Source organism: Rana temporaria, chromosome 9, assembly GCF_905171775.1.
Source record: "Rana temporaria chromosome 9, aRanTem1.1, whole genome shotgun sequence".
In the NCBI taxonomy this organism is placed as follows: domain Eukaryota; kingdom Metazoa; phylum Chordata; class Amphibia; order Anura; family Ranidae; genus Rana; species Rana temporaria.
This window is the reverse complement of record NC_053497.1, coordinates 170,074,709-170,101,788: the sequence shown is the minus strand read 5'-3', so window position 1 is coordinate 170,101,788 and position 27,080 is coordinate 170,074,709. Positions and strand designations below refer to the sequence as shown.

The 27,080-nt window shown below is 47.8% G+C and overlaps 2 protein-coding genes across 2 annotated transcripts in view; both read right to left on the bottom strand.

Annotated features, from left to right (window-relative positions):
* SH3BP5L (SH3 binding domain protein 5 like) overlaps positions 1-6,938 on the bottom strand; it is a 34,103-nt gene extending 27,165 nt beyond the window's left edge. The window contains exon 1 of the mRNA XM_040324993.1: positions 6,782-6,938. The gene's annotated coding sequence lies outside the window, so the exon portion shown is untranslated. The remainder of the gene's footprint in view (positions 1-6,781) is intronic.
* A 6,964-nt stretch (positions 6,939-13,902) lies between these two features.
* Positions 13,903-26,846, bottom strand: LOC120914332 (peptidoglycan recognition protein 1-like). Its single transcript, XM_040324992.1, has 5 exons — positions 26,780-26,846; positions 22,170-22,253; positions 18,916-19,117; positions 16,221-16,336; positions 13,903-14,289 (listed from the first exon to the last, which is right to left on the bottom strand). The coding sequence occupies exons 2-5, from the start codon at positions 22,222-22,224 to the stop codon at positions 14,111-14,113; spliced, it is 552 nt and encodes a 183-aa protein (XP_040180926.1). The 5' UTR covers positions 22,225-22,253; positions 26,780-26,846; the 3' UTR covers positions 13,903-14,110.
* Between the last annotated feature and the right edge of the window lie 234 nt (positions 26,847-27,080).

Here is a 27,080-nt window from a genome sequence, read left to right as displayed (position 1 = left end):
GGTCAACTTAAAAAAAAAAAACATTTTCTAAAAAAAAACCATCCTCTTATGTGATCTACAACTTTACATCAGTATCCCTCGGGTGACTAGAGGACGCTCCCCATAATATTCTGACTCCTTATTACCGAGTCATAAAAGGCTTTTTCCGAAAGTCTCATCGCTCCTTATAACCTCCAGCGGGTGGTTTTAACCCCTCTCCACTGCTTTAGCTCCACTCCGGCATGTTTTTCTTATTTTATTATATATTATAACTAGAGGTCGATATTTGGCCGTTTTGGAGAAATCGGCATCGGACGATTTTTATCCAAATTGGGCCGATATTTTACATGGCTGCTAGCGGTGCCATGGATCCGGAGCTAGGCCGAGGCCTTTCCTGATGCTGTGACCGCGGTGGCAATCCACGGATTGCCGCCGCGGTCACAGCATCAGGAAAGGCTGCGGCTTCGGCCTTGCTCTGGAGCCACGGCCATCTCGGTACACCCAGCGCGGCGGCCTTCCGCTCTGTTTACACCCACAGAGGAGGAGGGGACTGCGCTCGTGGGACACACACCGCTCTCTGGTGTCTTTTTGCACCAGTGCCACCTGCCAGTGGCAATTAGTGCCACTTGCCATCCAGTGCCATCTGCCAGTGCCACCATCCAGTGTCAATTAGTGCCTTCTTCCATCCAGTGCCATCTGCCAATGCCACCTGCCAGTGGCAATACCAGTGCCACCTGCCAATGCCAACCAGTGCCATCTGCCAGTGCTAACTATTTCCATCCAGTGCCACCTTCCATCCAGGGCCACCTTCCATCCAGTGCCATCTGCCAATGCCACCTGCCAGTGCCAATACCAGTGCCACCATCCAGTGCCACCTACCAGTGCCAACTAAAGCCATCAGTGTCACCTGCCAATGCCAACCAGTGCCATCTGCCAGTGCTAACTATTGCCATCCAGTGCCACCATCCAGTGTCAATTACTGTCTTCTTCCATCCAGTGCCATCTGCCAATGCCACCTGCCAGTGGCAATACCAGTGCCACCTACCAATGCCAACTAAAGCCATCAGTGTCACCTGCCAATGCCAACCAGGGCCATCTGCCAGTGCTAACTATTTCCATCCAGTGCCACCTTCCATCCAGTGCCACCTTCCATTCAGTGCCATCTGCCAATGCCACCTGCCAGTGCCAACATCCAGTGCTAATTAGTGCCACCTACCAGTGCCAACTAAAGCCATCAGTGCCACCTGCCAATGCCAACCAGTGCCATCTGCCAGTGTTAACTATTGCCATCCAGTGCCACCTGCCAGTGCCAATTAGTGCCACCTGCCAGTCAGTGCCACCTGCCAATTAGTGCCATCTGCCAGTGCCAACTGCCAATCAGTGCCACCTGCCAGTGTCAATAAGTGCCACCTGCCAATCAGTGCCATCTGCTAGTACCATCTTTCAGTGCCATCCAGTGCAACCTGCCAGTGCCAATAAGTGCCAGCTGCCAATCAGTGCCTTCTGCTAGTGCCATCTTCCAGTGCCAAAAATAAAATAAAAAAATCGGCCTAAAATTTCAGCCGCAAAAATCGGCATCATATATCGGCCATCGGCCGCCCAGATTTCTAAATATCGGCATCGGCCAGAGAAAAACCCATATGGGTCGACCTCTAATTATAACCTTCATAGGCCGTCCACCTTCTGCGATATCCCATCCCCAACAAGATGCTGGCGCCGCCGGGCAGGTGAACATGTGACAACCTTCCAGCACTGAACACCTCTGAAGGGACGAGTGTCTGAGCCACAAGATTATTACATGCAAAGCCGCTTCCACCTGCCGGATTATCACCCGTCCTCCTTAACCCCTTCCGTACCGGACCAATTCTGCCATTCCTCTCATACATGTAAAAATCAGCATTTTTTGCTAGAAAGTTACTCAGAACCCCCAAATATACACATATTGTGTGTGTGTGTATATATTTTAGAGACCTTATGGAATAAAATGGTGATTGTTGCAATTTTTTTTTATGTCACGCTGTATTTACGCAGCAATTTTTCAAATGCAATTTTTTCGTTTCAAACGTTTATAAATAAAAAAAAAACAAAACAATATTTACTCACATTTTTTGTATAATGTGGAAGATGATGTTACGCCGAGTAAATAGATACCCAACACAGCACGCTTTAAAATTGCGCACACTCATAGAATGGCGCCAAAAACGTAATAAAGAAATCTACAAGTTATCAGTTTAGGAGATACAGAGGAGGTCTAGTGCTAGAATTATTGCTCTCGCTCTAACGGTCGCAGAGATACCTCACATGTGTTTAAACGCCGTCTACATAACCCATTCGCTTCTGTGTGCGAGCTTGAGGGTGATGGGGGGGCGCTTTAAAAAATAAAAATGTAGGGGCAGATCCACAAAAGGATTACGCCGGCGTATCTACCGATACGCCGGCGTAATCTTAAATTTCCAGCGTTGTATCTTTGTTTTGTATCCACAAAACAAAGATACGACGGCATCTGGGCTCGATCCGACAGGCGTACGTCTTAGTACGCTGTCGGATCTAAGCTGCAATTTTTCGGCGGCCGCTGGGTGGCGTTCCCGTCGAAATCCGTGTCGAGTATGCAAATTAGCTAGTTACGGCGATCCACGAACGTACGTCGGCGCATTTTTTTTACGTCGTTTTCGTTCGGCTTTTTCCAGCGTATAGTTAAAGGTGCTATATGGTGGCGTACTCAATGTTAAGTATGGCCGTCGTTCCCGCGTACAATTTTGAATTTTTTATGTTGTTTGCGCAAGTCGTTTGCGAATAGGAATTTGCCTAGAATGACGTCACCGTCGTGAGCATTGGCTTGTTCCAGTTAAATTTCGAGCATGCGCACTGGGATACCCCCAGGGACGGCGCATGCGCAGTTAAAAAAAAACGCCGTTTACGTCGGGTCACGACGTATTTACATAAAACACGCCCCCATTACATCCATTTGAATTGCGTGCCCTTACGCCGCAAGAGATACACTACGCCGCCGTAACTTACGGCGCGAATTCGTTGAGGATTCAAAACAAGAACAAGTTACAGTAAGGTGCACTAACGCGCCGTTGTACGTGGATCTACCCCGTACCGCTTAAAGCTGAAGTTTAATCTGCTTATATTCCGCCTACCGTGGTTCCTCCTCCCCCCTCGATTAGGCCCCTTTCACACTGGGGCAGCATAGCGGCGCTATACCGTCGGAATTGACGCGGTATTCGGCCGCAATCGGTTTGGTATTAACCCCTGCTAGCAGCCAAAAAAAGGTTAATACCGCCGGCAATCTGCCTCTGCAGAGGTGCATTGCCGGCGGTATTACCGCAGTGTCCCATTGTTTTCAATGGGAAGGAGCGGTGAAGGAGCGGTGAAGGAGCGGTGAAGGAGCGGTGAAGGAGCGGTGAAGGAGCGGTATACACGCCACTTCTAAGATGCTGCTTGCAGATTTTTTTTTCTCCCGCCAGCGCATCGCCTCAGTGTGAAAGCCCTCCGGCTACCGCCCCGATTTTCAGTGCCGCCTCATCAGTACAGTTTATCACTGCAGTCTCAATAGAGCAGCCTCACCAGCGCAACATCATTAATGCCCTGATTATCTGTGCCCATCAGTACAGCTCATCAGCGCCACCTCATCAATGTCCTGATTCTCAGTGCCAATCAGTACAGCTTATCAGTGCCACCTCATCAATGCACTGGTTATCAGTGCCAATCAGTACAGCTCATCAGTACCACCTCATCAATGCCCTGATTCTCAGTGCCAATCAGTACAGCTTATTAGTGCCACCTCATCAATGCACTGGTTATCAGTGCCAATCAGTACAGCTCATCAGTACCACCTCATCAATGCCCTGATTCTCAGTGCCAATCAGTACAGCTTATCAGTGCCACCTCATCAATGCACTGGTTATCAGTGCAACCTAATAATTTCCCTGGTTATTAGTGCCAATCAGTACAGCTTATCAGTGCCATCTCAGAAATTCCCTGGTTATCAGTACAGCTTATCTGCGCAGCCTCATCAATGCCCTGATTATCAGTGCCACCTCAATCAGTACAGTTTATCACTGCAGTCTCACCAGCGCCCATCAGTACAAATTCATCAATGCCCTGATTATCAGTGCCATCTCATCAATTCTCTGGTTATCATTGCCAATCAGTGCCACCCTATCAATGACCTGGTTATCATTGCCAATCAGTACAGCTTATCAGCGCCACATCAATGCCCTGGTTATCAGTGCCACCTCATCAGTACAGTTTTATCACTGCAACCTCACCAGCGCCCATCAGTACAATCTCGTCAACGCCCATCCGTACAGCTTATCAGTGCCACCTCATCAATTCCCTGGTTATCATTGCCAATCAGTACAGCTTATCAGTGCCACCTCATTAATGCCCTGGTTATCAGTGTCACCTTAAATGCCCTGGATATCAGTGCCACCTCATCAATGCCCATCAGTACAGCTTCAGTGCCTGCTCATCAATGCTCTGGTTATTGCCAGTACCACCTCACCAATGCCCTGGTTATCATTGCCAATCAGTACAGCTTATCAGTGCCACTGCATCAATGCCCTGGTTAACAGTGCCAATCAGTACAGCTTATCAGTGCCACCTTATCAATTGCCTGGTTATCAGTGCCAATCAGTACAGCTTATCAGCGCCACCTCATCAATGCCCTGGTTATCAGTGCCACCTCATCAGTGCCAATCGGTACAGCTTATCAGTGCCACCTCATCAATGCCCTAGTTATTATTGCCAATCAATACAGCTTATCAGCGCCGCATCAAAGCCCTGGTCATCAATGCCAATCAGTACAGCTTATGAGTGCCACCTCATCAATGCCCTGGTTATCTGCGCCAATCAGTACAGCTTATCTGCGCAGCCTCATCAATGCCCCGATTATCAGTGCCACCTCATCAGTACAGTTTTATCACTGCAACCTCACCAGCGCCCATCAGTACAACCTCGTCAATGCCCATCCGTACAGCTTATCAGTGCCACCTCATCAATTCCCTGGTTATCATTGCCAATCAGTACAGCTTATCAGTGCCACCTCATCAATGCCCTGATTATCATTGCCAATCAGTACAGCTTATCAGTGCCACCTCATTAATGCCCTGGTTATCAGTGCCACCTCACCAATGCCCTGGTTATCATTGCCAATCAGTACAGCTTATCAGCGCCACCTCAATGCCCTGGTTAACAGCGCCACCGCATCAATGCAGTGGTTAACAGTGCCAATCAGTACAGCTTATCGGTGCCACCTCATCAATGCCCTAGTTATCAGTGCCCATCAATACAGCTTATCAGCGCCACTTCATCAATGCCCTGGTTATCAGTGCCACATCATCAGTACAGTTCACCACTGCAGCCTCACCAGCACCCATCAGTACAATCTCATCAATGCCCTGATCATCAGTGCCACCTCAATGCCCAGCCGTACAGCTTATCAGTGCCACCTCATCAATGCCCTGGTTATCAGTGCCAATCAGTACAGATTATCAGTGCCACCTCAATGCCCATCTGCACAGCTTATCAGTGCCACCTCATCAATGCCCTGATTATCAGTGCCAATCAGTACAACTTTTTAGCGCCCATTAGTGCAGCCTTATCAGTGGCCACCAATACAGCTTATCGGCGCCCATCAGTACAGCTTATTAGTGCCCCGATTATCACTGCAGCCTCACCAGCACCCATCAGTCAAGAATAAAAATTACCTATTTGATACATTTTTTAACAGAAATTAAGAAAAAAAAATATTTATTTTTTTTAATTAAAAAAAAAAAAGTAAAAATCCCAGTGGTGATTAAATACCACCAAAAAAAAAACTATAAAAATGTCATAAGAGTACAAGTGCTGCCTGACCGCGCAATTGTCATTCAAAGCGCATCATCACGTGAAGCTGAAAATGGGCCTGGGCATGAAGGGGGCAAAATTGTCTGGTAATGCACTGGTTAACGAGGACATTATATATATATATTAATTATACAATAAAATGTATACTTTTTATATCTACAAGGATTTTTCTTCATTTATTTTTATTTTTTAAATACTGGTCAAATAAAGTGATTTTCTTTGGTGGGTGTACAAAGAAAATCACTTTTTACAATTCGGGACTGCGTGGCTTTAACTGACAATTGCGCGGTCGTGCGACGTGGCTCCCAAACAAAATTGGCGTCCTTTTTTTCCCCACAAATAGAGCTTTCTTTTGGTGGTATTTGATCACCTCTGCGGTTTTGTTTTTGTTTTTTTGCGCTATAAACAAAAATAGAGCGACAATTTTGAAAAAAAAATCAATATTTTTTACTTTTTGCTATAATAAATATCCCCCAAAAAATAAATAAAAAACTATTTTTTTCCCTCAGTTTAGGCCGATACGTATTCAACTTATTTTTGTAAAAAAAACGCAATAAGCGTTTATCGATTGGTTTGCGCAAAAGTTATAGCGTTTACAAAATAGGGGGTATTTTTATGGCATTTTTATTAATATTTTTTTTTTTTTTTTTACTAGTAATGGCGGCGATCAGCGATTTTTTTTCCGTGACTGCGACATTATGGCGGACACTTTGGACACAAATAAATGTCTGTGCCCCCCTTCCCCCCCCATTGTTCTCAGGACAGTGACAGGTCCACTTTATTGTTGTTGTCCCCCCAAGAATACACCCAACCCCCACCTTGGGGGGACTACAACACCCAGCCAGCTCACACAGAAGGACACACTGAGCCATATTGTCCCCCATCCCCACTACCAGGCATGCACTGGCACCACCCCACCCAGTACCCAGGTCACATGACTACCACCCACCTGTGTGTCTGCTTATGCCATGACTGACGGGACCTCCTGAGTGACGTCACCCGGCCCCCAGTGACGTCACCCGAAGCCCTCGCCGCCGCTGCCGCCTGTTTGTTTCCGTTGTCCTGTTGCCTGGATCTTAGGCAGCGCCTGGCGGCCCCGGAAGCGGAAAGACAGAGGGGAGGGGGGGCGCGGTCGGTGCTCCGTCACACTAGGCATAGGTGGCGGCCATCTTGCTACACCCTGCACTCGTTGGCTGGGTGTAAAAAGATGGCCGCTGCTGCGCCGCTGTTCTATCAGATAGCACGCTACCCACCAGAAAGCCTAACGCAGAGGAAGTGACGTTGCGTCGCGGCCATCTTGGTACACCCGCACTCGTCCGCGGTAAGCCTAGAGTTAGAAGTCGGCAGGCGGACATCTTTGTACACCCACCAGAGTCTTGCTTTTTACACTTATTTATAACAGTAACCTCAGATTGTACAGTGAGAAACAGCCCATAACACTGTTCTGATGTTTCATTTCAAAAGCTGCTGATCTCACTGGTTTGCTGATGTCATCCAACGCCGCTGTTTTTAACCACTTCAGCCCGGACCATTTAGCTGGTTAACCACTTCCATACCGGGCACTTACGCACCTTCCCGCCCAAGCCAATTTTCAGCTTTCAGCGCTGTCGCACTTTGAATGACAATTGCGCGGTCGTGCTACACTGTACCCAAACTATTTTTTATCATTTTGTTCCCACAAATAGAGCTTTCTTTTGGTGGTATTTGATCACCTCTGCGATTTCTATTTTTTGCGCAACAACTAAAAAAAAAAAAAAAAGTACGTTTTCTACTTCGATTACGGGCACCGATGAGGTGGCACTGATGGGCACCGGTGAGGCGGCACCGTTGGACACTGATAGGCAGCGCTGGTATGCGGCACTGATGGGCACTCATAGGTGGCACTGATGGGCACTCATAGGCGGCACTGATGGGCACTCATAGGCGGCACAGATGGGCACTCATGGGCGGCACTTATGGGTGGCACTCATGGGCGGCACTTATGGGTGGCACAGATGGGCACTGATAGGTGGGCACTGGGCATGGATGGGCACTGAGGGGTGGCACTAATGAACACTGTGGGGTGGCACTGATGGACACTGAGGGGTCCATGTTGCCAGTCAGTGCCCATTTGTGGGCACTGATTGGCATCTATTCTTTTTTTTTTTTACAGCCCTCTTTTTATTTTTTTACTGCACTTTTTTTTTTATTATTTATTGCCCTTTTTTTTTCTGCCCTTCCCTGGTGGTCCAGTGTTGGCATCCGAGGGGGGGCTGCACTGATAAACAATCAGCGCAAACCCCCCTGTCAGGAGAGCCGCCGATCGGCTCTCCTCTTCTCACGTCTGTCAGACGCGAGTGAGAAAGAGCCGATCAACGGCTCTTCCTGTTTACATCGTGATCAGCCGTGAGGCCAGAGGCTCTTTACCGAGATCGGAGATGCAGCGTGTCAGAGTGACACCACGCATCACCGATCGCCGCGCTGCGCGCCCCCACGGGCGCGCGCCGGCATGAAATCCTGCAGGACGTCAATAGACGTCCAGTCAGGATTTCACAACCACTTCCCGGACATCAATTGTCCATTGACCAGGCGGGAAGTGGTTAAAGACCAGGCCACTTTTTGCAATTCGGCACTGCGTCTCTTTAACTGGCAATTGCGCGGTCGTGCGACGTGGCTCCAAAACAAAATTGATGTCCTTTTCCCCCGACAAATAGAGCTTTATTTTGGGGGTATTTGATCACCTCTGCGGTGACAATTTTATCCCCCAAAAATATATAATTTTTTTTCCCTCAGTTTAGGCTGATACATAATATATAATTAAAAAATAATAAAATATATAAAAATAATTTCCTCAGTTTAGGCCGATACGTATTATTCTACATATTTTTGGTAAAAATTGCAATAAGCGTTTATTGATTGGTTTGCGCAAAAGTTATAGCTTCTACATAATAAGGGATAGAATTATGGCATTTTTATTAATAATTTTTTTTTTTTACTAGTAATGTCGGCGATCATTGTTTTTGATCGTGACCGCGACATTATGGCGGACACATCGGACACTTTTGACACCATTTTTGGGACCATTGTCATTTATACAGCGATCAGTGCTATAAAAATGCACTGATACTGTAAAAATGACACTGGCAGTGAAGGGGTTAACCCTTTTCAGGGGTGCTGAAGGGGTTAAGTGTGACCTAGGTAGTGATTCTAACTGTTAGGGGGCGTGGCTTGCCGTCACACATCACTGATTGTTGTTCCCTAGGCAGAACGGGGAGATGTTGGCACGGATTCAGAGAGCAGTTACGACGGCGTATCTCCGGATACGCCGTCGTAACTCTGAGTGTGCGGGGTCGTATCTATGCGACTGATTCAGAGAATCAGTTAAGCATAGATTTCCCTAAGATCCGACCGGCGTAAGTCTCTTACACCGTCGTATCTTAGGCTGCATATTTACGCTGGCCGCTAGGTGGCGCTTCCGCAGATTTACGCAAGGAATATGCTAATTAGGTAGATACGCCGATTCAGAAACGTACGTCCGCCCGGCGCATTTTTTTACGTCGTTTGTGTAAGGCTTTTTCCGGCGTAAAGTTACCCCTGCTATATGCCGTACATACCGTATTTTCACCGCCGCTTCCGGGTATGTAATGTGCGGGACTGGGCGTTCCTAATTGATTGACATCCTTCCGACCGGCGCATACAGCGCGTCACGAGTTGCCGAAAGAAGCCGGACTGCGAGTCGGCTCTATACGGCGCCTGCGCACCGACGTTCGGCTTCTTTCGGCAACTCGTGACGCGCTGTATGCGCCGGTCGGAAGGATGTCAATCAATTAGGAACGCCCAGTCCCGCACATTACATACCCGGAAGCCGCGGAGAAAATACGGTATGTACGGCAATGAAATAAAAAAAAACAGCCGATTGTCATTCTGACAACTCGGCCAAGGGTCCTTTCACACGTTCGTCCGTTTTTTCATATGTCCGTTTACGGACTGCAATGCTTTCCAATTGGATAGCGTATGTTAGCAGATGAGCATCCGCTAACGTCCGTTAACATCCGTCTCCGTTAAGCTCCGTTTTTTTTAACGGAAGAAAACCCTATTTTTCTTCCGTCAAAAAAACGGAACGGACGAAAAACGGATGTTAGCGGACGATCCGTTTAACATCCGATACGCTAACATCCGTTTTTCATCAAAATATGTAATAAAAATAAAGTTCTAACAAAAAAAAAAAACGGATGAAAAAACTGATGAAAAACGGATGACAACGGATGAAAAACGGATGACAACTGATGAAAAACGGATGACAACGGATGAAAAACGGATGACAACGGATGAAAAACGGATGTAAAACGGATGTAAAACGGATGAAAAAACGGATCAACTGATGATAAAAAACTGATCTAAAAAGCAGACACCCTAGGGAATAATATGGCGGTCATTGCAACTTTTTTTTCCTCGCATGGTATTTGCGCAATAATATTTCAAATGCCTTTTTTGGGGGGAAAAAACGGTTTCATGAATTAAAAAATAACAAAACAGTAAAGTTAGCCCAATTTTTTTGTATAATGTGAAAGATGATGTTACGCCGAGTAAATAGATACCCAACATGTCACGCTTTAAAATTGCGCACACTCATGGAATGGCGTCAAACTTCGGTACTTAATAATCTCCATAGGTGACGCTTTAACATTTTTTACAGGTTACTATTTTCGAGTTACAGAGGAGGTCTAGTGCTAGAATTGTTGCACACGCTCTAACGCACGCGACGATACCTCACATGTGAGGCTTGAACGGCGTTTACATATGTGGGTGGGACTTGCATGCGTGTTCGCTTCTGCTCGCGAAATAGCGGGGACAGGGGCGTTTTGAAAAAAAAATGTTTTAATTTTATTTTTATTTTACGTCGCGCCCGTGCCTCCGACCATCAAAGAGATGACTGGTGACCATCTGGTTACCAGTCATCTCTATGCTTTCCAGGCAGCGCCGACCGATTCGCTCTCCGGGCCCCCGATGGCACGGGAGAGCCCGGAGAAGCACCGGATGGCGGCGGGAGGGGGGGGGGTTTCCCCTCCCGCTGCCTATAAGAACGTTTAATAGGTGGAACCGCCGCTTTGATCGTTCTTATCGTGCACAGAATCGGCGGCTGAAGACGGCGATATCTGAATGATGCCTGTAGCTGCACCCATCATTCAGATATCACCGCACAAAGTCGAGGACGTCATATGACGTCTTCCGGTGGACAAGTGGTTAAGGCGTCAGAATACCAAGACATTTTAGACAATTTCATGCTCCCAACTTTGTGGGAACAGTTTGGGGACGGCCCCTTCTTGTTCCAACATGACTGCGCACCAGTGCACAAAGCAAGGTCCATAAAGACATAGATGAGCGAGTTTGGGTCTAAGGAACTTGACTGAACTGCACAGAGTCCTGACCCTAACCCGATAGAACACCTTTGGGATGAATTAGAGCGGAGACTGCGAGCCAGGCCTTCTCATCCAACATCAGTGCCTGACCTCACAAATACTCTTCTGGAAGAATGGTCAAACATTCCCATAGACACACTCCTAAACCTTGTGGACGGCCTTCCCAGAAGAGTTAAAGCTGTTATAGCTGCAAAGGGCGGAGCCAACTCCATATTGAATCTTACGGACTAAGACGGGGATGCCATTAAAGTTCATGTGGGTGTAAAAGAAAGCGTCTCAATACTTTTATACACTATGGGCCAGATTCTTAAAAGGCTTACGACGGCGCAACGCCATTTGCGCCATCGTAAGTCCTAATCTGGCCCGGCGGATCTATGCGACTGATTCTTAGAATCAGTTACGCATAGATATCCCTTAGATCTGACAGGCGTAAGGCTCTTACGCTGTCAGATCTTAAATGCAATTTTTTCCCGCCGCTAGGTGTCGCCTCGTCGTTTTCCCCGTCGTCTATGCAAATTAGCTATTTACGCGAGATTCCCGAACGTACGCGCGGACGACGCAGTGAATTTACGACGTTTCCGTAAGCGTAAACTTGCCCATGCTATATGAGGGGCAAGTTTACGAAGGTCCGTCGTATGCTATGTCAAGTATGGTGTCGGGTCAGCGTCGTCTTTTTCTGTCGTTTTCCTAAGTCGTTCGCGAATAGGAGTTTACGTCAATGACGCTCACGTCGGCGTCATTGACGTTTTCCGTCGTGAGCTGGAGCATGCGCACTGGGCTATTTTTATGCCCGGCGCATGCGCAGTTCGATCGGCGCGGGGGCGCGCTTAATTTAAATACTAGCCGCCCCCTTTGAATTACGCGGCCTTACGCCTGGCCATTTACACTGCGCCGCCGCAAATTACGGAGCAAGTGCTTGGAGAATACGGCACTTGCTCCAGTAATTTGCGGCGGCGTAGTGTAAATGGCTTACGCTACGCCGCCGCGGATTCTACCAGAATCTGGCCCAAGATTACCAAAAGTATTTGGAACCAAGTGTAACCATAAAAGAAAAAAAAAACACAAATAAAGTGCACAATTTTTTTTTATTTTGTTTTTTCTGCCTGCAAAGTGAAAGCAAAGCATTGATGTAAATATGGACACTCTGGCTCTTTCATGATGATATCTGTAAGCACTTTTAATAACCTTTAAAGTGGATGTAAACCCGAAAAAATATATATATATTCTTTGCTGTCACAATGTAGAGTATAAGATTTCCTATCATCTGTGCCCAGTCTTGCCACACAGAGTGGCCCAGATTCACGTAGGGCGGCGTAACTATGTGCGGGCGTAGCGTATCTTATTTACGATACGCCGCCGCAACTTAGAGAGGCAAGTGCTGTATTCACAAAGCACTTGCGTCCTAAGTTACGGCGGCGTAGCGTAAATGGCCCGGCGTAAGCGCGCGTATTTCAAAGTAGGCAGGTCGTGGGCGTGTTGTATTTAAATTAAGCTTGACCCCATGTAGATGCATGGACGAACGAACGGCGCATGCGCACGCATTCTCAGTATCACGTCGTATTTACGCCCAAAGATACGACGGCTCAATGCCTGTGACGTGAACGTAACCTACGCACAGCCCTATTCGCGTACAACTTACGTAAACAACCTAAAAAGATACGCCTGTTCCGACGTCCATACCTTGCATGGGCTGCGCCACCTAGAGACAAGCTTTATCTTTACGCCGGCGTATCTTTTACGTAAACTAATTGCGACGGGCGTACGTACGTTCGTGAATCGGCGTATCTTGCTCATTTACATATTCGACGCGGAACACAACGGAAGCGCCACCTAGCGGCCAGCGTAAATATTCACCCAAGATACGACGGCGTAGGAGACTTACGTAAAAAGATACGCTTGTTCCGACGTCCATACCTTGCATGGGCTGCGCCACCTAAAGACCAGCTTTATCTTTACGCCGGCGTATGTCTTACGTAAACGGTGTAACTAATTGCGACGGGCGTACGTACGTTTCGTGAATCGGCGTATCTTGCTCATTTACATATTCGACGCGGAAATCAACGGAAGCGCCACCTAGCGGCCAGCGTAAATATGCACCCCAAGATACGACGGCGTAGGAGACTTACGCCGCTCGTATCTTGGCAGAATTTATGCGTAACTGATTCTATGAATCAGGCGCATAGATACGACGGCGCCCATTCGGACTTACGACGGCGTATCTGGAGATACGCCGTCGTATGTCTTTGAGAATCTGGGCCAGTTAATCCAGCTCTGAGCAATCCTCTTTTATTGTTCAGTGAAATAAAATGGACTTACTGAGAAAAACCTTAGTCCGTTCCGCCCCCCTTGCTGTGAGTGACAGGTTATTTACATATCTCATGCACTGGCCTGGAGACAGGTATTATTTTTAATTCCCACCCCCACTCCTTTTCTGAAGTCATGTGGTTACTTTTCTGGATGTTAGTGATCATAGCAGAATTTAGTGTAAGGAATACACAGGAAAAAATGCATGTTGACAAGGGGAGTGTAGAAGAGGGCGGGGCAGTCTACTGACATCATGACTCCACCCACCGAGCTCCAGACAACAGACCCGCCCACAGAATCTGCAGTTTTTCAGTCCTTATAACAGACAGAGGGGAGACATTTGACAGGTGAGGATACATGCAGGAGGCATCTATATCCTTATAGATCAGCACTATGGCAGGAGATTAGAAAGGATGAGGGGGGGGGTTACATCCACTTTAAGGACACACAAGTCCATGCAGGTATGACGAGTGTGATCTTGGCTGCTACTTCCACGCTAAAAGCTTTGTTAAATGCATTTGGCTAAATTTCCTGTTGGGATCTACAATAAGCGCAGAGAACACTGGAGATCCATCTCAAGCTTTGAAGCGAGGCCATCCTTTAATGACGTTGTAGAGGCCGTTTCCGGGACAGGAAGTTGGATTCACGTTTCGGTGACCCCGCAGTCTATAATCGCTTCTGATTAACTTTTTGTCCACCCCACACTTGATAAGATTTTTTGCAGCATTCAGGGCGGCAATTTTAGGGACACGATCTGTATAAAGGAAAAAATATATATATATGGAAATAAATTGGCAGCTTTACCGGAGGAAACAAAGAAATTGCAATTTTTTGAGGATTTTATGTCTGGAAAAATGTTTGTTGGCCTTTACAAAAGTCATTCTCTTAACCCTTTCACGCCGAGCGTACGCATATATGCGTCCTCGGCTTTACAGGGAAAGGGGCACAGTGACATCATGGGGCACAGTGGTGACAAAGGGCACAGAGGTGACAATTGGCACAGTGGCATCATGGGGCACAGTGGTGAGTGACAATGGGCACAGTGGCATCATGGGGCACAGTGGTGACAATGGGCACAGTGGCATCATGGGGCACAGTGGTGACAATGGGCACAGTGGCATCATGGGGCACAGTGGTGACAATTAAAGGGCACAGTGGTGACAATTGGCACAGTGGCAACAATTGAGGGGCACAGTGGCTGCATTTGATGGCATGGCACAGTGGTGACAATTGATGGAACAGTGGCTGCGTTTGATGGCATGGTACAGTGACTGCGTTTGATGGCATGGCACAGTGGTGACAATTGATGGCACAGTGGCTGCGTTTGATGGCACAGTAGCTGCGTTTGATGGCATGGCACAGTGGTGACAATTGATGGCACAGTTGCTGTGTTGCATGGCACAGTGGTGACAATTGATTGCACAGTTGCTGTTTGATGGCATGACACAGTGGTGACAATTGATGGCACAGTGACTGCATTTGATGGCATGGCACAGTGGTGACAATTGATGGCACAGTGGCTGCATTTGGTGGCATGGCACAGTGGCTGCGTTTGATGGCACAGTGGCTGCATGTGATGGGCACAGTGAGGCTGCAATTTTTTTTTTTTTTTCGTTTTGCACCCCCCAAAAAATTTTGAGCACCAGCCGCCACTGGTCACAAAATGTTTAAAGCGCCCCCCTCACCGCGAGCTGATTGCAGTTTGTGAAAAGCCATGAGGGGCACACAGCAAACATGTGGAAGAAGGTGCTCTGGTTAGATGAGACCAAAATTTTACTTTTTGGTCTAAAAGCAAAACGCTATGTGTGGCGGAAAACTAACACTGCACATCCCTATGAACACACCATCCCCACCGTGAAACATGGTGGTGGCAGCATCATGTTGTGGGGATGCTTTTCTTCAGCAGGGACAGGGAAGCTGGTCAGAGTTGATGGGAAGATAGTGGTGCCAAATACAGGGCAATCTTAGAAGAGGTTCACCTTCCAGCAGGAAAACAACCCAAAACATACAGCCAGAGCTACAATGGAATGGTTTAGATCAGGGGTCTCCATACTTTTCAAGCAAAGGGCCAGTTTACTGTCTTTCAGACTTCAGGGGGGCCTGACTCTGACCAATGGGGGTAGAAAATGCCCCAGGGCCGAGCATTCAGGTAGAACAAACACGACCCCAGTGTTGGTCGGCAGTAAGAGGAGGAATAGTGCTCCATCATTGCTATTGGTGGAAGAAATAGTGCCCCATTGTTGGTGTCATTGGGAGGAATAATGCCTCATATCGTTGGGAGCAATACTGCCCCAAGGGCCGGATAAAGGCTAGCAAAGGGCCACATCCGGCCCTCGGGCCGCAGTTTGGAGACCCCTTGTTAAAATCAAAGCATATTCATGTGTTAGAATGGCCCAGCCAAAGTCCAGACTTAAATCCAATAGAGAATCTGTGGCAATATGTGAAAATTGCTGCTCACAGACGCTCTCCATCCAATCTGACAGAGCTTGAGATATTTTACAAAGAAGAAGAATGGGCGGAAATGTCCCTCTCTAGATGTGCAAAGCTGGTAGAGACATCCCCAAAAATACTTGCAGCTGTAATTGCAGAGAAAGGAGGTTCTACAAAGTATTGACTCAGGGGGGCGCTATACAAATGTACCCCCCACACTTTAGTCCTCTAACAGTGTTGTGCACCATCACTTACTCGTAAAGGTTCCCACAAAGCAGATGCCAAGGTTACTGTTAAAATTTCTTGCATGGGAGCCGTGAGTTTTCCAACCCATACCTTCATATATTGCTCCGTCCTCTGTAATGAGGAAGCTGTGTAGGAAATAGTGAAAGGTGATTGGTCATCAAAACAATACTCTACAAGCATAATACAGCCATACAACCTTTACCATCCCCCACCCACCCCCGCTCTCTCTGCCCATTCTTTAACCACTTAAGGACCCCTTTGCGCCGATATACGTACGTTGGCAGAAGGGCACAGCTGGGCACATGCACATACCTACGATGCCTTTAAGAGCCCAGCCACGGGGCGCGCTCGCAACCCGGTCCGAAGCTCCGTGACCGCGGGACCCAATCGCCGCCGGTGTCCCGCAATCGGTCACAGGAGCTGAAGAACGGGGAGAGGTGAGTGTAAACAAACCTTCCCCGTTCTTCTGTGTGGCAGTGACACTGATCGTCTGTTCCCTGATATAGGGAACAGACGATCAGTGACGTCACGCCTACAGCCACACCCCCCTACAGAAAGGCCCCATACACACGAGAGGATCCATCCGCTGGAATTGATCCGTGGACCGGCTCCAGCGGATAGATCCCCTGGTGTGTACGATCCAGCGGATCTGTTTACGCGGATTTTTGTCTCCGGGGATGGATTTCCAGCGGATCAAAATTTCTTGACATGCTAAGAAATCGATCCGCTGGAATCCATTCCAACGGATTGATCTGTACAGACTCACCCGATCAATCCGTCCGAATCCATCCCCCGCATGCGTCGTAATGATTCGACGCATGCGTGGAATTCCTTATATGACAGCGTCGCGCACGTCGCCGCGTCATTATTGCGGCGACGGCGCGACACGTCACCGCGGACGGAATTCCACGGGGATTTTGATCTCATGGTTAGTACAACCATGAGATCAAAATCCGCCAGAGGATTTATCCGTGGAAACGGTCCGTTTCCGCGGATAAATCCTCTCGTGTGTACCCGGCCTAAGAATCACTCCCTTAGGGCACACTTAAAGTGGAGGTTCACCCGAAAAGTTAATTTTTAACATTAGATTGATGCTCATTTTGTCAAGGGGAATCGGGTAGTTTTTTAAAAAACGAAGCTGTACTTACCGTTTTAGAGAGCGATCTTCTCCGCCGCTTCTGGGTATGGGCTGCGGGACTGGGCGTTCCTATTTGATTGACAGTCTTCCGACGGTCGCATACATCGCGTCACGATTTTCCAAAAGTAGTCGAACGTCGGTGCGCAGGCGCCGTATAGAGCCGCACCGACGTTCGACTTCTTTCGGCTACTCGTGACGCGATGTATGCGACTGTCGGAAGCCTGTCACTCAAATAGGAACGCCCAGTCCCGAAGCCCATACCCGGAAGCGGCGGAGAAGATCGCTCTCTAAAACGGTAAGTACTGCTTCGATTTTAAAAAGACTACCCGATTCCCCTTCACAAAATGAGCATCAATCTAATATTAAAAATTAACTTTTCGGGTGAACCTCCACTTTAAGTGTGCCCTAAGGGAGTGACTGCGGTTTTTATTTTTGGAAAAAAAAATATATATATATACAAAACAAAGGGGCAGATCCACAGAGCAAGTACGCCGGCGTATCTACTGATACGCCAGCGTACTTTCAAATTTCCCGCGTTGTATCTTTAGTTTGAATCCTCAAACCAAGATACGACGGCATCTGGGTTAGATCCGACAGGCGTACGGCTTCGGATTGTAGATGCAATACTTTGGCGCCCGCTGGGTGGAGTTTGCGTTGTTTTCCCCGTCGGGTATGCAAATTAGTGTTTTACGTCGCATTTTCTAACGTCGTCTGTAGTCGGCTTATAGTTAAAGCTGGTATTTTGCGGCGTATAGATAGACTTGCAATGTTAAGTATGGCCGTCGTTCCCGCGTCAAAATCTGAATTTTTTTTGCGTAAGTCGTCCGTGAATAGGGATGGACGTAACTCACGTCTAAGTTAAAAAAAAATACGTCCTAGCGACGTCATTTAGCGCGATGCACGGCGGGAAATTTCGGGACGACGCATGCGCAAGGTTCATTCGGCGCGGGGACGCGCTTCATTTAAATGAATCGCGCCCCCCTAATCGCCGATTTGAATTCCGCCGCCAGAAGCACACTACGCCGCCGTAACTTACGGCGCGAGATCGTTGAGGATTCGAAAATTCCGCCAGGTAAGGTGCGGCGGCGCAGCGTATCTCTGATACGCTGCGCGGATGTAATTCTCTCTGGATCTGGCCCAATGTATTTTGTTATAAAAGTTTGCAAACAGGCGTGGGCAAACCATGGCTTGTTAAAAAAAAATTAGAAAAATTTAATAAAAAATATTGGACAAGAAAAGTTTGCAAACAGGCAATTTTTCTCATTCATTGATGTACGCTGATAAGGCTGCACTGATAGGCACTGATAGGCGGCACTGATAGGCACTGGTGGGCACTGAGAGGTGGCATTGGTGGGAAATGAGAGGTGACACTGAGAGGTGGCACTGAAGGGCATTGAGAGGTGGCACTGAAGGGCATTGAGAGGTGGCACTGGTGAGCACTGAGAATTGGCACTAATAGGTGGCACTGATGGGTGGCAATGATGGGCATTTTCTTGTTCTTAGGTTTAGGTGCCCTATAATGTACAGATCTCCTTCAATTAAAATGGATCCATATTGGATTCTCACTGATATCCGACGTCACACCATTTGTTGGTGTTCATGTGAAGGTTCTGTATGCCCTTCACTTGGGAGGTGCATGACTTTCGGTTGCTACAGGTAGCTCCGGCGCTGTGGTGGATGATTACGCCCGGTACAGGAAGTTTCAACTTTGTCTTGCATGTGGACCTCCTAGCACCCCACTGGGCGCGGGATACAATAGGTGGGCATCCTGCAAAGAATAGCACAGAAAAGTTAATGTTGGCGATATAAATATACAATCAATAAAATATACCATCAAATACTAGTTCCAGATACTGAAACTTTTGGTATAGTGTAAGAAAATGAGGAGCACCAGAAGGATGAGGCGTCATGCACATGGATGCATTTTCCTGCGCATAAATAGTGCACTTTATTAGCAAAAAGTATTGGGACGCCTGCCTTTCCACACACACAGGGCCGGATTCAGATACAATGGCGTATCTGTCCGGCCCGCGTAACGTATCTCCGATACTTTACGCCGCTCTAACTTTGGGGCGCAAGTTCTTTATTCAGAAAGAACTTGCGCCCTTGGTTACGGCGGCGTAACGTATATGTGTTGCGGCGTAAGGCCGCGTAATTCAAATGGGGATGTAGGGGGCGTGTTTTATTTAAATTTCCCTTGACCCCGCGTTTTTTTTTACGTTTTACTTGAACGGCGCAGGCGCCGTTCCGTAAAATCTCCCAGCGTGCATTGCTCTAAATGACGTCGCAAGGACGTCGTTGCTTTCGACGGGAACGGAAATTACGTCCAGCCGTATTCGCGAACGACTTACGCAAACAACGTAAAATTTCAAAACTCGGCGCGGGAACGACGGCCATACTTAACATAGGATACGCCTAAATGACGTCCTTGCGACGTCATTTAGAGCAATGCACGCTGGGAGATTTTACGGACGGTGCCTGCGCTGTTCAAGTAAAACGTAAAAAAAAACGCACATACCCCTCATATAGCAGGGGTAACTTTACGCCGGAAAAAGCCGAACACAAACGACGTAAAAAAAAAAAGCGTCGGGCTGTCGTTCGTTTCTGAATCGACGTAACTACTAATTAGCATATTCCTCGCGTAAACAAAACGGAAGCGCCACCTAGCGGCCATCGTGAGATTGCAGCCTAAGATCCGACGGTGTAAGACACTTACGCCTGTCGGATCTTAGGGATATCTATGAGTAACCTGATTCTATGAATCAGCCGCATAGGCACTAGGATTTACATAATTGTGTCATGTCTGAGCCGGTGGTCTGTCGAGAAGTGCCCCCCCCATCGAATAGTGCCCGGGACGAACAGCGGATTGCGCCGTACGTCAAAGCAGCTGATTTGCCGATTAGCTGGGCTGACGTAACCATGGCGCATGCGCACATCGTAGGAGTTATCTCTCGATGGGAGATACCATTTTAAAGGCACAATTTAAACCGATACAAACAGCGGGGGAGACCGCAGTTCTCAGATTGTGCATCGCTGCTGCTGGAGGGCCGCTAGTGGTAAGCCACAATGTGAGAACTACGGTGTCCCCCAGGTGTATGTACAGGTTTCAATTGTGCTCATGAAATGGTATCTCCCATAGGTCACGTCCCTGGTCACGTCACTCCGGCTGATCGGCAACTCAGCTGGAGTGCGGCTCCGTCCTGCGCATGGGCGGGCACTATTTAATAGGGGGGCACTTCTTGAAAAAACACCGGCACCTCAGTGCCAGTGGATTGAGGCTAGTGCACACCCTAGAGGCAGCCCCCAAAATTTACACTCGCCTGCTCGCATTTGGCGTGTGGAAATAAGATGAGTGCGAGTGAGGAGCCTGTGGTGAAGGATTCCGGTGATGTGGGACTATAGGAGGATCATGAAGGCAGTCAATGTGCTATGATTGGAGTCTGCGTTATCTGATCGGTGTGATCATGATGTGACCGCTCTCCACACCATAAGGTGTAATCGGGGTGTCGTATGGCAGCTGTAAGGGCTGCGGTTACCTATAGGAGGGGCATAATGCTTAGAGGGGCGGGGCGGTGTCCCATGTGCATGCAGCGCAGATCTGCGGGTCTGCACAGAGCTGCTCTGGATCGGATTGGCTGTCCCTGATTCCAGTTTCCTCCCAAATGCTACCAGTTTGCCCCCAAATGCAGCCAGTTTGCCCCCAAATACAGCCAGTTTGCCCCCTCAAATGCAGCCAGTTTGCCCCCTCAAATGCAGCCAGTTTGCCCCCTCAAATGCAGCCAGTTTGCCCCCTCAAATGCAGCCAGTTTCCTCCCAAATGCAGCCAGTTTGCCCCCTCAAATGCAGCCAGTTTGTCACCCCAAATGCAGCCAGTTTCCTCCCAAATGCAGCCAGCTTCCTTCCAAATGCAGCCAGTTTCCTCCCAAATGCAGCCAGTTTGTGCCCCCAAATGCAGCCAGTTTGCCCCCTCAAATGCAGCCAGTTTGCCCCCTCAAATGCAGCCAGTTTGCCCCCTCAAATGCAGCCAGTTTGCCCCCTCAAATGCAGCCAGTTTGCCCCCTCAAATGCAGCCAGTTTGTCACCCCAAATGCAGCCAGTTTCCTCCCAAATGCAGCCAGTTTCCTCCCAAATGCAGCCAGTTTCCTCCCAAATGCAGCCAGTTTGCCCTCAAATGCAGCCAGTTTGTCACCCCAAATGCAGCCAGTAATTTTCACAGTAATTAGTGGATTTTTATAGCACTTTTCGCTGTAAAAATGACAATGGTCCCAAAAATGTGTCAAAATTGTCCGATGTGTCCACCATAATGTCGCAGTCATGAAAAAAATCACAGATCGCCGCCATTAGAAGTAAAAAAAAAATTATTAATAAAAATGCCATAAAACTATCCCCTATAAATTTTGCGCAAACTGATCGATAAACGCTTATTGCGTTTTTTTTTTTTACCAAAAATAGGTAGAAGAATTTATATATTTTTTGGGGATATTTAGTATAGCAAAAAGTAAAAAATATTGTTTTTTTTTTCAAAATTGTCGCTCTATTTTTGTTTATAGCGCAAAAAATAAAAACCGCAGAGGTGATCAAATACCACCAAAAGAAAGCTCTATTTGTGGGGAAAAAAGGACGCCAATTTTGTTTGGGAGCCACGTCGCACGACCGCGCAATTGTCAGTTAAAGCGACGCAGTGCCGAATCGCAAAAACTGTCCGGGTCCTTTAGCTGCCTAAAGGTACGGGTCTTAAGTGGTTAAATACTACATAAGCCACAAGACAGCGTATTGCAATACATCTCTACAACTTAATGCAAAAACTACTGAGCGCTTACCCAGAGCATTTTCAACAGCCAAAAGAATCGAGAGGAGGAGGAGCCAACGGTTCATGGTGATACACAGGACACAGAGAGGTAAGGCTGAAAAAGAAGAAAGAAAAATGCAAAGGGTTGTGGGTAAGAGGCTCTTGTCTTCATCAACATGGGAGCAAGGTGTCTTTGCCACGGGGTCCCGCCTGGCCAGCCAGGCTGCATGCTCAGATTAAGGGTCTGGTATGCATTTTGGGGGGGGGGGGGGGGACAATTATTGTTTTATTCTTGCTGTGGGGTGTGCTACAACAAAAGTGAGATTAAGACCCCTTTCACTCTGGGCGGGGGTGGCGTCGGCGGTAAAGCACCCCTATTTTTAGCAGCGCTTTACCGCCACCCCCCTCCGCGATTAAATCAATGACAGCGCCCAGGCAGGGAGAGGCGAGCTACAGTGGCGATGCAGGGGGGAGGGGGTGTGCAGGGTGACACACCACTGCACCAACCTTCCCTCTCCTCTCGCGGCTGTGTGTCTGAGAGATCATGGTCCCAGATATCAGGCAGAGGCGAGGTGAAGAGAGCTATAGTGGCGAATCGATGCAAGAGGGAGGGAGGGGGTGTGCGGGTGACACACCGCTGCACCAACCATCTCTCCTCTTACGGCCGCAGGCTGTATGCCCTGAGCGATCATGGTCCCGGATATCACACAGGCAGGCACAGCCATGCAGAGTGAAGCCGCCTCCCCCTCTTCTGTTTATGTGTACACAGGGGGAGGGGACCGCACCTGCTGTGCATGTGCCGCCGCCGCGCTGATCTGAGGTACTGAATGGAGGGGGGGGGGGGGTCTGACTGAACGGGGCTAAACTGAAGGGGGGGGCTACACCGAAGGGGGTCTGCACTGAACGGGGCTAAACTGAAGGGGGGTCTGCACTGAATTATGCAATCACATGATCACAATGTCAACAAAGCTGTTATGAATGAATTCATTCATAACAGCTGTGTTTCCTATGCTGTGATTGGCTCATACTGTAGCTATCACATGGTACATGGGCCAATCACAGCACCCGGTACCATGTAATTAGCTGCAGCCAATCACAGATCACTAGTAATCACAGCTGTCATGAAATCTATTCATGACAGTTAAAAACATTTCTAACACAGTGATCACCATTCTAAAAGAAATCAAATCACCAGGGCCGGACTTACCATTGGGCTTAGCCCATGGACCCTGCCCAGTTACGTTTAAGTTTTTTCAATAATATGGCAGTCATTTAAAGTGGTTGTAAATGATGCCCATATCGGCAATTTTTAAGCTGTTTCGGCAATTACGCCAAAACAGCTGTTTTCGGCCGATATGTATCGGCCACCGATATATCGGTGCATCCCTAGATGATATACTAATGATGATACTGATATGCTAATGATATATGATGCTACACTGCCCTGGTGACAGTATGTAAACAAATGTGGAAAGAAAAAACTGTTTTATAAAAAAAAAAATTACAACTTCAAAAAAACTCACCATGTCTCTTACTAAATACCTTGGACTGTCTACTTTGCAAAAATTGGTCATTTGGGGGGGTACTTGTACTGTCCTGGCATTTTAGGGCCTCAAGAAATGAGATGAGGGTGTCAGTACATCAGGATTAATTAATTTTCAAATATATAAACTAGGGTTGTCCCGTTACCGATACTTGTACGCGCACAAATGCTCCCGATGCCGGACTCGATACTTGGTCAGCAGCAAGCTGACTCTGGGCGGAGAGGGTGGGCGGCGGCAGTAGGCGGATCAGGCTGCCTCAGTGGGTGGAGCGGGCAAACTGATTCAGGGGTCGGGGAGGGCGGGTCTGGCGTCAGTAGGCGGATCGGTCGCCGTCATCTTGGCACACCCTGCACTTGGCCACAGTAAGCCAGCAGCTGGCATCTTGTTACACCCAGCCCATGTAGCTCGGGCTGGGTGTAACAAGATGTCTGCTGATACTTACTGATGCAGCGTGCAGGGTGTACCAAGATGGGCGCTGCAGCATAGCATTTCCTCATGTCATTTATTGCTGCATTTCAGTGCCTGCCCAAAAAGTGCCACCTGTCAGTTCCATCAGTGTCCATAAGTGCCACCTATCAGTGCCATCTAACAGTGCCAGCCACCTATCAGTGCCCATAACTGCTGCCTATCAGTGCCAGCCACCTGTCAGTTCCCATAACTGCCGCCTAACAGTGCCATCAGTGCCCATAAGTGCCACCTATCAGTGCTGCCCATCAGTGCCAGTGTCCATAGGTGCCACCTATCAGTGCCCATCAGTCAGTGCCACCTATCAGTGCCCATCAGTCAGTGCCACCTATCAGTGCCCATCAGTCAAACTGTCACATGGCATTAGTATCGGTATTCGGTATCGGCGAGTACATAAAAAAAAGTATCGGTACTTGTACTCGGTCCTAAAAAAGTGGTATCGGGACAACCCTACTATAAACCATAGTTTGTAGAAGATATAACTTTCACACAAACCAACTAATATACACTTATTTGAATATTATTTTATCAAAGACATGTAGCAGACTACATTGTGGCCAAATTTTTTTAAGAAAATTGATTTTACTGGATATATTTTTATACCAGAAAGTGTTTTTTTTTCAAAGTGTTTTTTCATTTATATTACAAAAATGTCAAAAAAAAAACTAGTGTTGATCAAATACCACTAAAAGAAAATTTCTATGGAAAAAGTAATAAAAATTGAATTTATGTACAGTATTGCATGACTGCGCAATTGCCAGTTAAAGTAGGGCAGTGCTAAATAGCAAAAAAAAATCCTGGTCACAACCTTCCGGAGCTGAGGTGGTTAACTGACATGATTTGCAGATAGAAGTTTATCCCTTTTGATCTGCAGATGAATGAACAGAATGATACAAAAGTAACACTATGTTACATTTTATCTTTCTGTAGCATCTGAGCAAGTGTTATTTATAAACACTGTCAGGCTTCATATACACAGGAACGTTTAAAAACCTTCTGAATGCTGGAAACTTGACAGCTAGTAACCAACAAAAATGTGCCCAGTGCCCACCCCCAAGCTATTTCTGACACCTCCTTGCCTATAAGCCTAGAAAGTTTGGGCATTTTTAATTTGACAAATATGGTTCTTATTGATTGAGGGTCTGGGTTTGGCATCCAGATTTCGCTGAAGTTGGCCAAACCCTGCTGAACCCAAACCCAAGGTAGTTCAGCTCATCACTACATCCAGGCTTGGCTCGTTTGGCTGGGCTTCTACTACAGTTCACAGGAGTGCAATTTAGGGGCATGGCAGCGGCGCGGAGTGGCGCTTCGAGGCTGCAGTTAATGATGGGATGTGGGGTTCCAGCACCTTGCACTTCTGGACCCCCTTACATTACACAGCACCCTGGACACTTTTACATTACATAGCACCCTGCACCTCTGGGCCCCTTTACATTATACAGCACCTTGCACCTCTGGGCCCCTTTACATTACATAGCACCCTGCACCTCTGGGCCCCTTTACATTACACAGCACCCCACAGTTTGTTACACAGACACCCCTCTAACAGTTCTGGACCCCCTGCATGTTACACAGACCTCCTCCTTACAGTACAGACCCCCTCCCTACAGTACAGACCCCCCTACATTACAGCCCCCCTCTACAATACAGACTCCCCTACATTACAGACCCCCTCTACAATACAGACTCCCCTACAGCACAGACCCCCTACAGCACAGACCCCCTCTACAATACAGACTCCCCTACAATACAGAACCCCCCTACAATACATAATCCCCCCCTACATTTCAGAACCCCCCCTGCAATACAGAACCCCACCTACATTATAGACCCCCCTACAATACAGAATCCCCCCTACATTTCAGACCCCTACATTACAGAACCCCCTACAATACAGAACCCCCCCTACAATACAGAACCCCCCTACATTTCAGACTCCCCTACAATACAGAACCCCCCTACATTTCAGACCCCCCTACAATACAGAACTCTCCCTACATTTCAGACCCCCCCCTACAATACAGAACCCCCTACAATACAGAACCCCCCCTACAATACAGAACCCCCTCTAGACCCATAATGTACCTCAGATCAGTGCGGGACTGCATGTCAGGTCCCCTCCCCATGTGTGGACATGGAGGAGGGGGAGGCGGCTTCACTCTGCTCGGCTGTGTGAGACAGCCGAGACTGATCAGATCATCAGAGCCGGGGCCACCGTGCCAAAGAGAAGGGGATTGTTGCGGGTCCAGGCCCCCTGATGAGCCAACGGGTGTCACTGTCACTCAAGGGAGGCTCCAACTCGCAGCTGAGAGTGCACTAGGGGTAGACGTGACATGCGAGCCGCCGGCCGCTGCGGCCCACCGGGCATATGCCCGGTATGCCCTATGGCCAGTCCAGGCCTGCCGACGCTGCATCCACCTAGGCAAGTATGATGGGAGAAAAAAAAACCCAAACCCATACTTCTCTTTTAATCCTGCCAGCTAGCAAAGAGAACCTATCATCTAGTCTAGTGCTTACATTTGGATTAAAAAGAAGGGGGATAGAAAGTTGTACAGTATACAACATGTGAAATTATATATATGCAGCCAAGCTGTGGCTCGAGGTAAGTGCCCATTGCTACAATGTTACTTACCTTTCCCCAAATTCTCTGATATTACAGCTTCCTCCTCACCTTCCCTTTATACCCCTCTCAGGCTGGGGTTGGGTCACTATCCTATGCCCAATGCCATTAATTATGGCTGGGACATTGTTTATTCATTTTTACATCTTTTGAGTTATGTTCACAATTATTTGCTATGTTCTGTCTGAGTCGGGAAGTTACTTGGGGCTGACGTAAATGACATTTCATATACAAACATCTGAAATCTGCCAGCTTCCTCCTCTCCTTCCCTCTCGATCCCCTTCTGGCTGAGGTTTGGTCACACATCATTTTA

Excerpts from the sequence above, each read along its gene's own strand:
- LOC120914332 (XM_040324992.1), bottom strand. The coding sequence starts at position 22,224 with ATGAACCGTTGGCTCCTCCTCCTCTCGATTCTTTTGGCTGTTGAAAAT. Across the intron at positions 19,118-22,169 it reads GGCTGTTGAAAATGCTCTGG|GATGCCCACCTATTGTATCC; the intron begins GTAAGCGCTCAG and ends TATTCTTTGCAG. Across the intron at positions 16,337-18,915 it reads TGGTGTGACGTCGGATATCA|CTTCCTCATTACAGAGGACG; the intron begins GTGAGAATCCAA and ends TTTCCTACACAG.